The sequence below is a fragment of the Myotis myotis genome, unplaced genomic scaffold (assembly GCF_014108235.1).
Source record: "Myotis myotis isolate mMyoMyo1 unplaced genomic scaffold, mMyoMyo1.p scaffold_m19_p_14, whole genome shotgun sequence".
Taxonomy (NCBI): domain Eukaryota; kingdom Metazoa; phylum Chordata; class Mammalia; order Chiroptera; family Vespertilionidae; genus Myotis; species Myotis myotis.
This window is the reverse complement of record NW_023416318.1, coordinates 43,838,381-43,851,482: the sequence shown is the minus strand read 5'-3', so window position 1 is coordinate 43,851,482 and position 13,102 is coordinate 43,838,381. Positions and strand designations below refer to the sequence as shown.

Below are 13,102 nucleotides of genomic sequence, written 5' to 3'. Positions count from 1 at the left end.
AACTGCGCTCGGCTCCGCGGCGGTCTGCGTTCCGGCTGAAGGTAGGAGACCTGGTCCGGAAGTTTGTGGCGCCAGCTCAGCTCCAGGACAGGCACTTCCGGCGGGGGTCGGTCTCTCTAGCCCCGCCGTCTCGCCTGCTCCCCGCCGCGCTCGCAAGGGGCGTGGTCTGGGGCGGGGCGGCCGCGGGATGGCGTGTGTCGGGCCCGCGCTGCACAGCTGGGCGCAGCTGGCGCAGCGGGGGACGTGGTTAACAGCGCCGGGGCCGCCTCCCCGGAGCCGCGGGGTGCTAGGGCGAGGGTGCGGCAGTGGGGCCGGGCGGGAGGCTTGGCCTGACCTTAGACTCTGACACCCCTTCCCGTCCCGCCCCCCCCACGCTGCTGCTCACCCTTTCCCGGCCCGGCCCGGCCGGCCAGGTGCTTCCTTTGGGCCCTGCCCTCGGATCCCCTCCCTGGCCCGGCGGTGGGGTGAGGGATGAGAGGTGGTGCCGAACGGAGACAACTGGGTGCTGCTCTCCTCGGAGCCAGCCCTTGCGCCCCGTACCCTACACGTAGGACAATCCTGCCTGTGACCTGACCAGCGCCTCCCTTACCCTGGCTCCCCCCACCCCCTACCCCGCACCCCCACCTCCGGGGTAGGCGTCGGAAATAGGGCGGACCCTCCCGAAATCTAACCCCAAATCGTGGGACTTCGGCCAAGTGGGAAATCACCCCCCGGATGTGAGGGAGGGAGCGGGGAGGAATGGCCGGGATAAGCCGGAGGGGCCGTGGGTTCCGAGCAGAGCAGGGTCACGAGGAGGAAGGAGAAAGATGACGGGGTGTTGTCGGGGGTCCGGTGAGGGGAGAAGCCGCTGGGGCTCTAGCCCTCTGCCCAGCCAGAAGCTGCTCACTCCGCCTTCACCCCTGGCTTCCCCGTCCCTCGGCTTCACCATAAAAGGGAACGGCACGGAGCCAGGCTGGGCGGGGGGCTGGGCCGGAGCTGACAGGGTAATGGAAGCCAGTTGCTTTGCGGTAGAGGGGCCCGGGCTCAGGGGACGCTGCTGCTCCTGAGCCAAAGAAAACCACAGGCGTTCCCATGGGGCCGGCAGCGGGTGGGGGACCAGTGCCGCCGGTGCGCTGGTGTGCGCTCGCCCAGCGCTCGCCCAGCGTGGCCTTCCTGGCCTGGGACCGACCGTCACCAGCGTGTCCGCCATGCTCTGGTCCATAACTCCTAAGCTCAGCCTCTGCCTTTCGTAGTCCTGGCTCCTCTGGCCTCCCCACTCACCCCAGCCCTCACCCAGTATTTCCCAGAGGTTTCCTATTTAGAATCCCAAGCCCATGTCCCCTCCACATAACCTTGAAACCCCAGAATGTGTTTCCTCGAGGGGCCAGTCTGTTCCCAGCTCTGCTCAGCGAGAACGAGGGTCTGGGTCTTAAAGGATTACACACATTAGGCTTCATGTCCCCTGGAAATCTGAAGCAGATTCAAGTCCAAGCAGATCTTAGAGCTACGATTGGAACAGAACTAGATCCTGGAAAGCAGACTTTCCAGACTGCCAATGGCATGAGGTGCTTCAGATTTTCAAGCCTGTCCTGAACCCGCTGAGCCAGGTGCCAAGCTTCCTAGACTGTCAGAGCGGAAGGGTGCCTCCAAGATCGTTTTATAACGAAGGAAACAGGCCCAGAAGGCAATTGATTTGACCACGGTTCTACGACCGGTTAGAGACCGTGTTACCTGATTCTCTTTCCTCTGATCAATGAACCCAGAGCCACTGATTTATTTGATATCAGGTTGTCCTGGGTCAGGGACAAGAGGAAAAGGACGTATTTTAGAGCCATCCAGAAATGTCCTTCACCTCCCACAACTTCCTGTGCCTAGGTCACTGAGACTTTATCCGCCTTGAATGGGTCACTTGGCCTGGTGCCTAGAGAAACTGAAACAAAAATGGTCTCCAGGACAAAACTAGACCCAGCTAAGAACAAATAAAGCTTGAAAACAGTTTGGGTAGAAGAGTATGTGGGAAATGGGACAGGCACAGCCTCATCCTGTGAAGAATTGGAGGAGGCAGAGGATCTGGAGGGGGCACATGTGCAGCTTAATCTTTGTGATTAGTGTGACATTTTCAAGGAAAAGATGAGTTTAGAATTAGACTCAGGAGAAAAAATCAACCAGACCTGGGAGAAGGGGACTGAACCCTGAGTCCAGGGAGTTTGGTACCTAAAGTATTGCACCTGTAGAAGGGTTGGAAGGAAAAGGAAATGTATGCATTTGAGAGGAGGAGTAGACTTTTGCTCAAGAGTCCCCACAAGTTTGAATTCCCATCTGGGTCTGCATGACTCAAGGCCTAATTCATATTATTCCCTCCTTTTCCCCTCTCAATATTTATCTTCTGACAGATGCTTAGACATAAAATGTTCCTTACTACTACTGGTGTCCCCTGGCCCGCCCTGGGCACGAGCTCGTTGCTCAGTGATGGTCGACTGAATGAGTTACGTCGTAGAGCCAAGATTGCCCATTGGCACTAGACCCTTGGAAATTCCTCATCTTGGAGCAGTTATAAAATAGATACTGTCCTAGTGCCCAGGGACTTAGCCTAGTTGACCTCAAGAATTCCAATTGCTTTGGAAATTTGTGGCCATCTGCCAATACTACCACTGCAGCCACCATGGCATTCTCCCTCATCTTAGTTTCCCCTACAGCCTCTTGCCCAACGCCTCCGGCCTCCCCAGTGAACCCAGAGCCACTGATTTATTTGATGTTTCACAGACATCCCTGTCAGCCCTGAGGTCTCGGCCCCTAATTATAGGACTAAATGATATGTAACATACTGCAATTGTATTTCAAAGCCAACATTTCTGACTTGACACACTTAAAATATAACCGGTTTTTAAACTTAAGGGGGCAGGCAAAGGGATGGGTGACAACTGGGAAGTGACGAGATGGCTGGGATGACTCCTCAGGTTGCCAGAGGCCTCCCGAGGGGGAGAAGAGGAGAAAGAACAGAGAAAGAAAGCCCACCAGGACAACCTAGAGAGGAAGTGGGTTGGCCTCCTGCCAGAGCCAGGGCCTAGAACTGATGCTGAGACCAGGGACGAAGCTGCAACCTTCCACCGGCAGCAACTTTGAAATCAGGATCTCCATCCGACACCTCTAAGGGGCAGCCACAGACTCCCATGTCTGTTGGTTCCAGGGCTTACTCTCACCATCCCGTCTTCTTGTTGCATTGCTCCCAACCCTTAGCATTCATAGGACCTCAGAGGCCGGTCATTCAGTCACATTGAAGAGTTGGTGGCATCCTCCCATGGCTTCCAATCATTGCCCTGCAAACGGTTCCCAGAATCAAGATCCACATTTTGAATCATCTCCTGGACATCTATTTCTATTGAGATGTGTTACTCTCACGTTAAACTCAGTACAGACCTACCTCGGAGATATTGCGGGTTTGGTTCCTAACCACAGCAAGTAAGTGAATATTGCAATAAAGCGAGTCGTAATGCTTTTGCTGGTGAAGGAAGTAAATTTGTAAACATGTGTAACATTTTCTATTTGAAAAAAAAAAAAGCAACATCTGTGAAGCCTAATAAAGCTAAATGCCTGTATGTTTAAATCAGGGTCATCCTTCTTTCCTCCAAACCTGCTCCTCCTCTCAACCTACCCATCCTGGCTAGAACCCTGGCATCTTCGCTGGTGTCTCCCTTCATCTGCTCCCCTGGTACCCAGCCTTCTCTTTCAGGCCTGCACCACTTTGCAGTGCAGAATTTGGAAGGGACCTTAGACAACAGACCCCCAGTGGAGTCCCGGGACTTGCTCAAAGTGATAACGTAGTTAGAGGAGGAGCTGGAACCAGCATCCTCGTGCCCTAACACCCTGCCCACTGTTCTTGCTGACGGTCTTCAGTCTTCTCTCTGCAGGGATACTGATCCCCTCCTCAAAATTGTGCAGTCCAGGCTCTTAGCCAGTCATCTGAGGCTCTCCCTGATTTTTCCGCAATGCACTTCTCTGACTTTCTATGCCACTTCTTGACACAAATAAAAGCTAACTGCGCATTTACCACATGCCAGGCAGTATTCTAAACTCTGTGTGTATTAACAGCCCTCACAGACCTAGGAAGGAGGCACTATTATTACTCCCAAGTTATGGATGGGGAAACTGAGGAAGACCACATTTCCCAACCTGAAACCTCTCTGTCTCTTCCAACACCTCTTTTCTGACTCCCGCAGCAGCCGCTGTCTTTCCACTCCTCTTGCCCACAACACGCCTCCTCCATCGGCCTGGCCTCCTAGGCGCTCTGTCTATCCCGCGTTATGTTAGTTTCTGTTTTGGAGCTTGGTCCCATTCCTCAATAGCCCCAGCTGCTCCTTACTGAGTCACACACACATGCCTTTGCACCTGGGTGCCTCCACCGTGCTCAGCACACGGCGCTCTCCTAGTACTTCCGCTCAGCCCTCCCAAGTGTCCCTCCACACGGGACCTGGTCCAGAACACAGCACTGAGGGCCAGGTGGTGGAGAGGGGCCCGCGGATGGAGAGGGGTCCGCTGATGGAGAGGGGTCCGCTGACAGATCCCAACATCCCAGGAGGCGCTGCCTGTCGGGTCAGGCTGATGCTGAGTCCTATGAGTCCCCAGCCTGCTACAGAGGCTATCAGACTTGCCTCCACGGGAGGGAGTGACTTCCTTTACTCTGTAGTAGGGCTCAATTTGTCTACCTCCCTTCCCTCCCCCCCCTCATGGCCTGACCCTCCCCAAAACTAGTCTGGGACCCACATTCATTTGGCCTTTTTAGAATGAGAGTCTCCTCTTGCCCAAGTTCTCCATGCTTGACAAGGTTGCTCCCCCATTTCCAGATTCCTTCCTTCCCCTCTGGCTTCTCTGAATTTCCTGACTGCCTCATGGAGTCCTTGTCCTTTGCCCTGGCCCAGTAGCCCTCTCTCCTATTCTCCTTCTTTCTCCCAAGTCACTGACTAGGTATTTAGATTTTAATCTCAGCTCTGCTCTTAACTTGCTGTATTACCTTGGACAAATTACTTTCCCTCTCTGAGCCTTAATTTTCACATCTTAAAAGGAGGGAGCTAGACTGGATGGTGAGTGATATTCTGCTGAGCTCTCCAGGCTCTCCTCTCTTCACAGTCCTCCCCTCTTCCTCTCACCTTTGGGGCCCCCCCAACCCCCAAACACCCCCCCCCCCACTGTCAGGTCTCTCCTCCCAGGAGAGGCCTGCCCTTGCCCAGGGGAGCTGTGGCTTCAGCTCCTGTTCCCTAGCGAAGCGGCCAGCCCTGGGCCTCCTCCCCAGCCCTGGCCCCGGCCCCACTCCATGTGGCCCGTCTGAGAGGCTGGCTCCAAGCCCGGCGGCAACTCCACATTTCTGTTTTTCCTTTTTTCCCCCCTCTTTCCCGGAGTTAACTAGAAGCAGATGTGGCGCACGATGGTTGGAGAGGTGGGGGGAGGAAAGGGGAGGCTGGACCGCCAGCCAGACAGGGGGGAAGGGAGGGGAGTGAGCAAGAGAGGGAGGCAGGAGGCCAGGGCCCGCCCCACACAGCCACTCTTGCGCCTCTGAACGGCCACAGGGGTAAAGTCCTGTCACCCCCAGGATCCAGTCATTGGGGAAAACGGATAAGGAGACCAGAAGAGGGCCAGCTGGGGTGAGGGGGCGGAGGCCCAGGAAGCAGCATCTGAGAGGGGCAGGGACCAGGCGCAGGAGGCCTGGGGGCGCCGAGAACAAACTCCCCTCAGAGGTGGAGAAGAGGAGAGCGGAAGGAACCGAGGGAGGGACTGACGGACGGGAGCCTGAGGCGGGAGGAGGAGGGGGAGAGGGGTCAGGCCAGGAGGCCAAGGAGGAGGCGTGTGGCTGGGGGCTGCTGGCAGGAAGCTGGGGACAGGACCCGACCCCGGAGCTGCGGGCATCCCCGCTCCAGGCAGAGGCGCCAGCGATCAGGCGGGATGTGCCTCTGAGGGCCACGGCCAAGCGCCCCACCATGGCCCCCAGGACCCTCTGGAGCTGCTACCTCTGTTGCCTGCTGACCACAGCCGTGGGGGCAGCTAGCTACCCCCCTCGTGGGTACAGCCTCTACACAGGGAACGGTGGGGCCCTCAGCCCCGGGGGGCCCCAGGCCCAGAGCGCCCCGCGGCCTGCCAGCCGCCACAGGTAAGTGTCTGGTGAAGAGGGGCCCAGCCCAAGGCTGATGGTAGGTGGGAGGGTGGGTCAGAAGTGGGTATCGAGGCCCCCGCTTTGGCTGCCCTCTCCTGGGCTGTCTCCCCAATGCAGGGAAGAGAGGGAGAGGAAGCCCATCCATCAGATGGCTCCTCACGAGCCCACCTTCCTGCTGGGCGTTTCCAGGCGCCCCCCCCCCCCCAATAGATAGGTCCTCTTGTCTAACCTCAGGGGGACCAGCTCCCTCTGCCTCGGCGGGACCTGAAGTTAGGTGTCCAGGGGGACGACCTGAGGGGCATGGCCGGGCCTTCCTGCCCTGCGTACCAGCCTGGGATCCTCGGGCAGCCCTTTCATCCCTTCCTGGGGCTTCCTCAGCCCCTCCAGGGATCCCTGATACTGACACGCTTTTGCTGGGCTCCTTTGGGCCACTCCAGCCAACACAGATCCGAGGCCAGCAAACCCCCTGAGGGACAGGGCTCATCAATGGCTTATTCTCTGCTGAACCCTGAGCTGGACCCCTGCCTGCCGGGGCCTCTCCCCTGAGGGGTGGGTGGAAGCCAGCATCCAGGGAATCACCGAGTCACCAGAGGGCCCCTGCCAGCCGGCTCACACAGGCCACGCCAGGCTAGAGACTGAGATAGAAAAGGGACACGAATGAATGGGTGAATCCAGAGGCTCCCCGGGGCCCCCGCCCCAGCCGTGAGGATCAACTTCTCATAGTTGTGGTTTTCCATTCTGCGCCTCCTCTCCTGTCTTGAAAAGTCTTTATCGAGACTCCGGGCGGACAGGAAGGCGTGGGGGAGTTGCCCCTGCCAGAGCCCCGCTCCCACGGGTCCTCAGGGCCCTTCATCCTTTGACACCCCCCCCCCCCCGCCCCGGCCCTCTGGTGGCCCTGGGCCCTCCCCAGGGTGTGTGTCCCTGGCTCTTGTGCCTATGTGGGGTTGTGCCTGCAGGAACTGGTGTGCCTTCGTGGTGACTCGGACAGTGAGCTGTGTCCTGGAGGATGGAGTAGAGACCTTCGTCAAGCCCGACTACCAGCCCTGTGGCTGGGGCCAGCCCCAGTGTCCCCGCAGCATCATGTGAGCCCAGCGCTGGGGAGTGGGTGCTTGGTGGGGGCAGGGCCAGGACAGCACTAGGGCGGCCAACTTGGGAATGTGCACCAAGCAGGTAGCGAGGGCAGGGCCAGGGGCTTCAGTCAGCCATTCTGAGGAGATGCTGAGGCAACAGCTTGGCTGGTGGGCACACTGAACTAGAGCACTCTGCAGCCCCTCAGTGCCGTCTCTGGCTGGCCATGCTCAAGGAGAGGAGTTCAAGGCTCCAGCACAGGACAGCGGAGGCAGAACAGCGATTTGGCCCTTGGCCAACAAGCTAGCTGACAGCTGTCAGCTGAGCAAGACCACATGCTGAACGGTGAGGGGGACCCAGCCTGAGGGACAGGCCTTGCCCACCAGCAGCTGCCCATCTCTGAGGACAGGGGCCACGGTCACCGACAGTGCAGGGAGGAGTAATGAGCCCTCCCTCCACCTCTCCCAGGTACCGCAGCTTCCTCCGTCCTCGCTACCGCGTGGCCTACAAAACGGTGACGGACATGGAGTGGAGGTGCTGTCAGGGATATGGGGGTGATGACTGTGCTGAGAATCCTGCCCCAGTGCTGGGTCCTGCGCCGACCACACCACGCCCCCGGCCACGGCCTGGCCGCCCCAACCTCTCTGGCTCCAGTGCAGGAAGCCACCTGAGTGGACTAGGCGGGGAAGGTGAGTATGGGAGCCCTGGAGAGAGTAGTGGGAAGTGGTGGGGGGCAGAAAACGGGGGACCAGGCTGCTGAGGGAAACCTCCATGTTCCAAGCCAGAAAAAAGGGACAGAAAAGAGTTAATGGGATCTCTGAGATTCCCTGTCCGTGTGTGTGCGTGCATTTGCATGTGTAAGCGTGTGTGTGCGTGTGTGTACACCAGAGATGGAGAGATTGAGAGGGACCAGAGAAAAAGGAGGCAGAGAAAGTGAATGTGCTTACACATGCCCACATGTGGCCAAGATACTTCCTAGTTGGGAACAGCTGCGGGAAGAAGGGGGAATTCCTTCTGAAGCTTGGTCCAAGGGGATATAGACAGTTGGGACTACAAGTCCCAGCATGCACTGCAACCAACTCCAGGTCCCAGGCCCCTCCCTGGCCCCTGGAGACTGCAGGTCCCAGAATGCAGCAGTCCCTGCCCTGTTGCTTTCCCTCCCCAGTGTGCTGGGCCCTGCGGATGTGCTGTGTTTGCTTGCCAGGGAGCAAGTCATGTTGTAATTATGGAAACAGGAACTTCTGGCTGACTCTCCCCTCATCCAGCTGGAGCCCCCAGAGGCCTGCCACAGAGCTCATCTGTGTCCTGTGGTGTTGTGGAGCGGTGCTGCCCAGGAATGGCCGCGGTCCTGGGGCCACAGAGCCACCCCACATTCCCATTTCACTTGCCGGGGGAGTTGCCGTGTCATACCTGTTTCACAGAAGGAAGCTGTTTCCATAGCGTTAAGAGGCCCGCTGGACAGTGAGAGGACATGGGCTGGGTGGTCAGACGGATGACCTGGGTGTCAAACTTGGCTCTGCCACTTATTTAACTTGTAACCCATGGCCCAGCTACTTAAGCTCTCTGGTCCTCTGTTTCCCGCTCTGCAGAATGGGAAGAGCTCACGGTAGCTGCCCAATGGAGTGTTGCAAGGGGGAAAGATCTGGCCTTGAGGCATTCAGTGAATGAGAGTTTCTTTCTGTCTTTTCTTGCTCAAATCACCCCGCTAAGCCATAGTCAAATCAGTTAGGACCTCTGACCTCTTGCTGGAGTTGGACCTAGGAGGCTGGCACTGAGTCCAGCCCCGCTGCCTTATGTCTTCTCCTCTCTGCCAGGTCCTGGGGAGTCAGAGAAGGTGCAGCAGCTGGAGGAGCAGGTACAGAGCCTGACAAAGGAGCTGCAGGGCCTTCGGGGTGTCCTGCAGGGACTGAGTGGGCGCCTGGTGGAAGATGTCCAGAAGGCTGTGGAGACGGCCTTTAACGGGAGGCAGCAGCCAGCAGACGCAGCTGCCCGCCCTGGCGTGCACGAAACCCTCAACGAGATCCAGCAGCAGCTGCAGCAACTGGACAAGCGTGTCTCCACCCATGACCAGGAGCTGGGCCATCTCAACAACCATCACGGTGGTGGTGGCACAGCCCTGAATCCGGCCCCAGCCTCTCCCGGCCACAGCGAGGAGCTGCTGCGGGAGGTGGAGCAGCGGCTGCAGGAGTCCTGCTCCGTGTGCCTGGCGGGGCTAGATGGCTTCCGCAGGCAGCAGCAGGAGGACAGGGAGCGGCTGCGAAGACTGGAGAAGCTACTGGAGGAGCGGCAGCGGCAGCTCGCCGGGCAGGCCGTGGGCCGCAGGCCCCCTCAGGAATGCTGCCCTCCAGAGCTGGGCCGGCGACTGGCAGAGCTGGAGCGGAGGCTAGAGGTCGTGGCCGGTTCAGTGACCGTGCTGAGTGGGCGGAGAGGCACGGAGCTGGAAGGTGCAGCGGGGCAGGGGGGCCATCCCCCAGGCTACACCAGCTTGGCATCCCGCCTCTCCCGCCTGGAAGACCGATTCAACTCTACCCTGGGTCCCTCGCAGGAGCAGGAGGAGGGCCGACCTGGGCGTCCTGGGGGCCTGACCCACTGGCTGCCTGCTGCCCGGGGCCGGTTAGAGAAGCTGGAGGGGCTGCTGAACAATGTGAGCAAGGAGCTGGGTGGGCGGCTGGACCTGCTGGAAGAGCAGGTGGCAGGGGCCGTGCAGGCATGTGGGCAGCTCTGCTCTGGGGCCCTGGGGGAGAAGGACTCCCAGGTCAGTGAGACCCTCAGTGCTTTGGAGCGCAGGGTGTTGGACGGCGAGGGGCAGCTGCGGCTGGTCATCTCTGGCCTAAACAAGGTGGGAGCAGCTGGGGAGACACGGCAGGCCACGCTGGAAGGGTTGCAAGGGGTCGTAGGCCAGCTCCAGGGTCGTGTCGATGCTCAGGATGAGGCAGCTGCAGAGCTCACACTTCAGCTGAATCTCACAGCTGCACGGCTGGGCCAGCTAGAGGGTCTGCTACAGGCCCGTGGGGATGAGGGCTGTGGGGCCTGTGGGGGCGTCCAGGAGGAGCTGGGCCGCCTTCGGGATGGCGTGGAGCGCTGCTCCTGCCCCCTGCTGCCTCCACGGAGCCCGGGGGCTGGCCCGGGTGTTGGGGGGCCGAGCCGTGGGCCTCTGGATGGCTTCAGTGTGTTCGGGGGCAGCTCAGGCTCAGCCCTCCAGGCCCTGCAAGGAGAGCTTTCCGAAGTCATCCTCACCGTCAGCTCCTTCAATGACTCGCTGCATGAGCTCCAGGCCACAGTGGAGGGCCAGGGCGCTGATCTGGCCGACCTGGGAGCCACCAAGGACCGCATCATCTCCGAGATTAACAGGCTGCAGCAGGAGGCCACAGAACATGTCATGGAGAGTGAGGAGCGCTTCCGAGGCCTGGAGGAGGGACAGGCGCAGGCTGGCCAGTGCCCCAGCCTAGAGGGGCGACTGGGCCGTCTGGAGGGCGTCTGTGAGCGGTTGGACACAGTGGCCGGGGGACTGCAGGGCCTACGTGAGGGCCTTTCCAGACATGTGGCTGGGCTCTGGGCTGGGCTACGGGAGACCAACAGCACCAGCCAGACGCAGGCAGCCCTGCTGGAGAAGCTGCTGGGGGGGCAGGCGGGCCTGGGCAGGCGGCTCGGTGCCCTGAACAGCTCACTGCTGCTCCTGGAGGACCGGCTCCACCAGCTCGGCCTGAGGGACTTCACTGGTGAGGGGGCAAGAGGAGGCCTGGGGTGTGGGGGGACCCCTTTCCAGTTCTTTCTCCCTCTCTCACAACAGCCCAGCCTTAAGCCCATCCACTTTTTCTTTGCTCTGCTCAGCATGAATTGCAGAGCCCATCCCTGTCCCAGGGGTTGATTTATCCACTAGAGGTGATCCCGGGCCCCAGCTCCCCGCCTTCCCCCCGGCTGTGGGTGGGGGTAGGGTGCTGCTCTGCCAGCCAGGCAGCCCGCATGGGCAGCCAGGGTCCCATCAACCTGTCCGTGGAACCATCACCCTCTCTGTCTTTTGGAAACTCCTTTTATGGCTCTCCTACAACAAACTTTTGTCACTGTAGGGCCTGCAGGTGAAGCTGGGCCCCCAGGGCCTCCTGGAGTACAGGGACCCCCAGGTCCCGCCGGGCCTCCAGGACCCCCAGGCAAGGATGGACAAAAGGGGCCCATTGGGCCACCAGGTATGTGGGCTGAGATCCTTGAGCAGCCAGGGTTACCGCCCCTCTGACATTCCCCTTTGAACTCGACAGGGAAGTGGGGAAAGGGATGAGGAATGGGGTCCCGATGGCTGACAGTGATTAGGAAAGTGGCCGGGCCCTGGGATAGACAATCAGCCAAGGCACTGTTGGCTGATTGGATATGGTGGCCTCACTGCTGACTTGAAGACCAAGGCTGAGCCTACAAAGGTTGTGTCGGGTGTGAAAGGCTAAGGGCATAGGCCCAGCAGTTGACAGCGTGGCCCTGCTCCTCCTCTCCTTGGAACCCCATTCCTGCTTTGAAGTCCGTATAGCACCTAGCACAGCCGGACAGACTCAGCAGATGTTTGCTGAGTGACTTAGAGCTTCTCTCTCTCTCTCTCTCTCCCCTCTTTCCTCCTCTCGCAGGTCCCCAAGGTGAACAAGGTAAGTTCTCATTTGAGGCTGGAGGGAGGGGAACTGAACTGGGGGTTGGAGGATGGAAGGCCTCAGGCAGCCCTGGGGGTAGAGATTCCCGAGGGGAAGGAACTGGCTGAGCATCTACTCTGACACCCACCCTACCCCCACTCAGGAGTGGAGGGGGCACCAGCAGCCTCCGTGCCCCGGGTGGCCTTTTCAGCTGCCCTGAGTTTGCCCAGGTCTGAGCCAGGCACAGTGCCCTTCGACAGAGTCCTGCTCAATGATGGGGAATTCTATGATCCAGAAACCGGTAAGCCGGGTAGGGGGCTGGCTGGCCCGGGGCGGAGGGGCGGGGGGCGGGCGGTGGAGAGGCCATGCAGTGACGGCCCATTCCCGCCCTCAGACAAGGTGGACCTCTTCCTGCTCCGATTTGGGAGTCCCAGTCCCCCATCTATCCATTTTCACCACAGCTTGGCTGACTGCGGGGTGGGGAGGGGAGGAGTCATTAGCTCACAGCTTTTTGGGGGGTTGGGGGGCACTGTTTTGAGTGCTGGGGGTGCGGGAATGAACAAAACACCAGATCTCCTGCGCTCGCTCGTGGAGCTTGCAGTCTTGTGGGGGAGCGGTGAAAAGACCCAGCAGGTCCCTCCCTAGTCCAGTTCTGGGTCCCGAAGCCCGCGGGCCCTGCCACCTGCCTCCCCCTGACGGCCATCCTCGTCCCCAGGCGTGTTCACAGCGCCGCTGGCTGGACGCTACTTGCTGAGCGCCGTGCTGACCGGACACCGGCACGAAAAAGTGGAGGCGGTCCTGTCCCGCTCCAACCTGGGCGTGGCGCGCATAGACTCCGGGGGCTACGAGCCCGAGGGCCTGGAGAATAAGCCGGTGGCCGAGAGCCAGCCCAGCCCGGGCGCCCTGGGCGTCTTCAGCCTCATCCTGCCGCTGCAGGCGGGGGACACGGTCTGCATCGACCTGGTCATGGGGCAGCTGGCGCACTCGGAGGAGCCGCTCACCATGTTCAGCGGAGCCCTGCTCTACGGGGACCTGGACCTGGAGCTGGAACAGGCGTAGGCAGGGGGCCGGGCCGACCGGCCTGAAGTGTCTGTGCCGCCAAAGAGCCATCTGGGGGGGCGGGCACCCCAGCCCCAGGTGCATCGCCGTCTCCAGACCCGACCGGCAAAGGCGCCCAGAGCAGCCTCCCCCCCCCCCCCAGCCCACCCCACCCCCGCAAACGGAGCGTGCCAGGTGGGGGTCTCCGGAGTCCCTTGTCCAGACTGTGAGCCTGATCGCTGTCCCCCGCAGGCCCCGGGCTGCGGAG

At 60.2% G+C, this 13,102-nt stretch overlaps 1 protein-coding gene across 1 annotated transcript; it reads left to right on the top strand.

The window, feature by feature from the left end:
* The first annotated feature begins 5,487 nt into the window (after positions 1 to 5,487).
* EMILIN1 (elastin microfibril interfacer 1) lies at positions 5,488 to 13,078 on the top strand. Its single transcript, XM_036335093.1, has 8 exons — positions 5,488 to 6,118; positions 7,078 to 7,203; positions 7,658 to 7,878; positions 9,004 to 10,908; positions 11,257 to 11,373; positions 11,797 to 11,814; positions 11,960 to 12,097; positions 12,512 to 13,078. Exons 1-8 carry the CDS (start codon positions 5,949 to 5,951, stop codon positions 12,853 to 12,855), a joined length of 3,039 nt encoding a protein of 1,012 aa, XP_036190986.1. The 5' UTR covers positions 5,488 to 5,948; the 3' UTR covers positions 12,856 to 13,078.
* Positions 13,079 to 13,102: the final 24 nt, after the last annotated feature.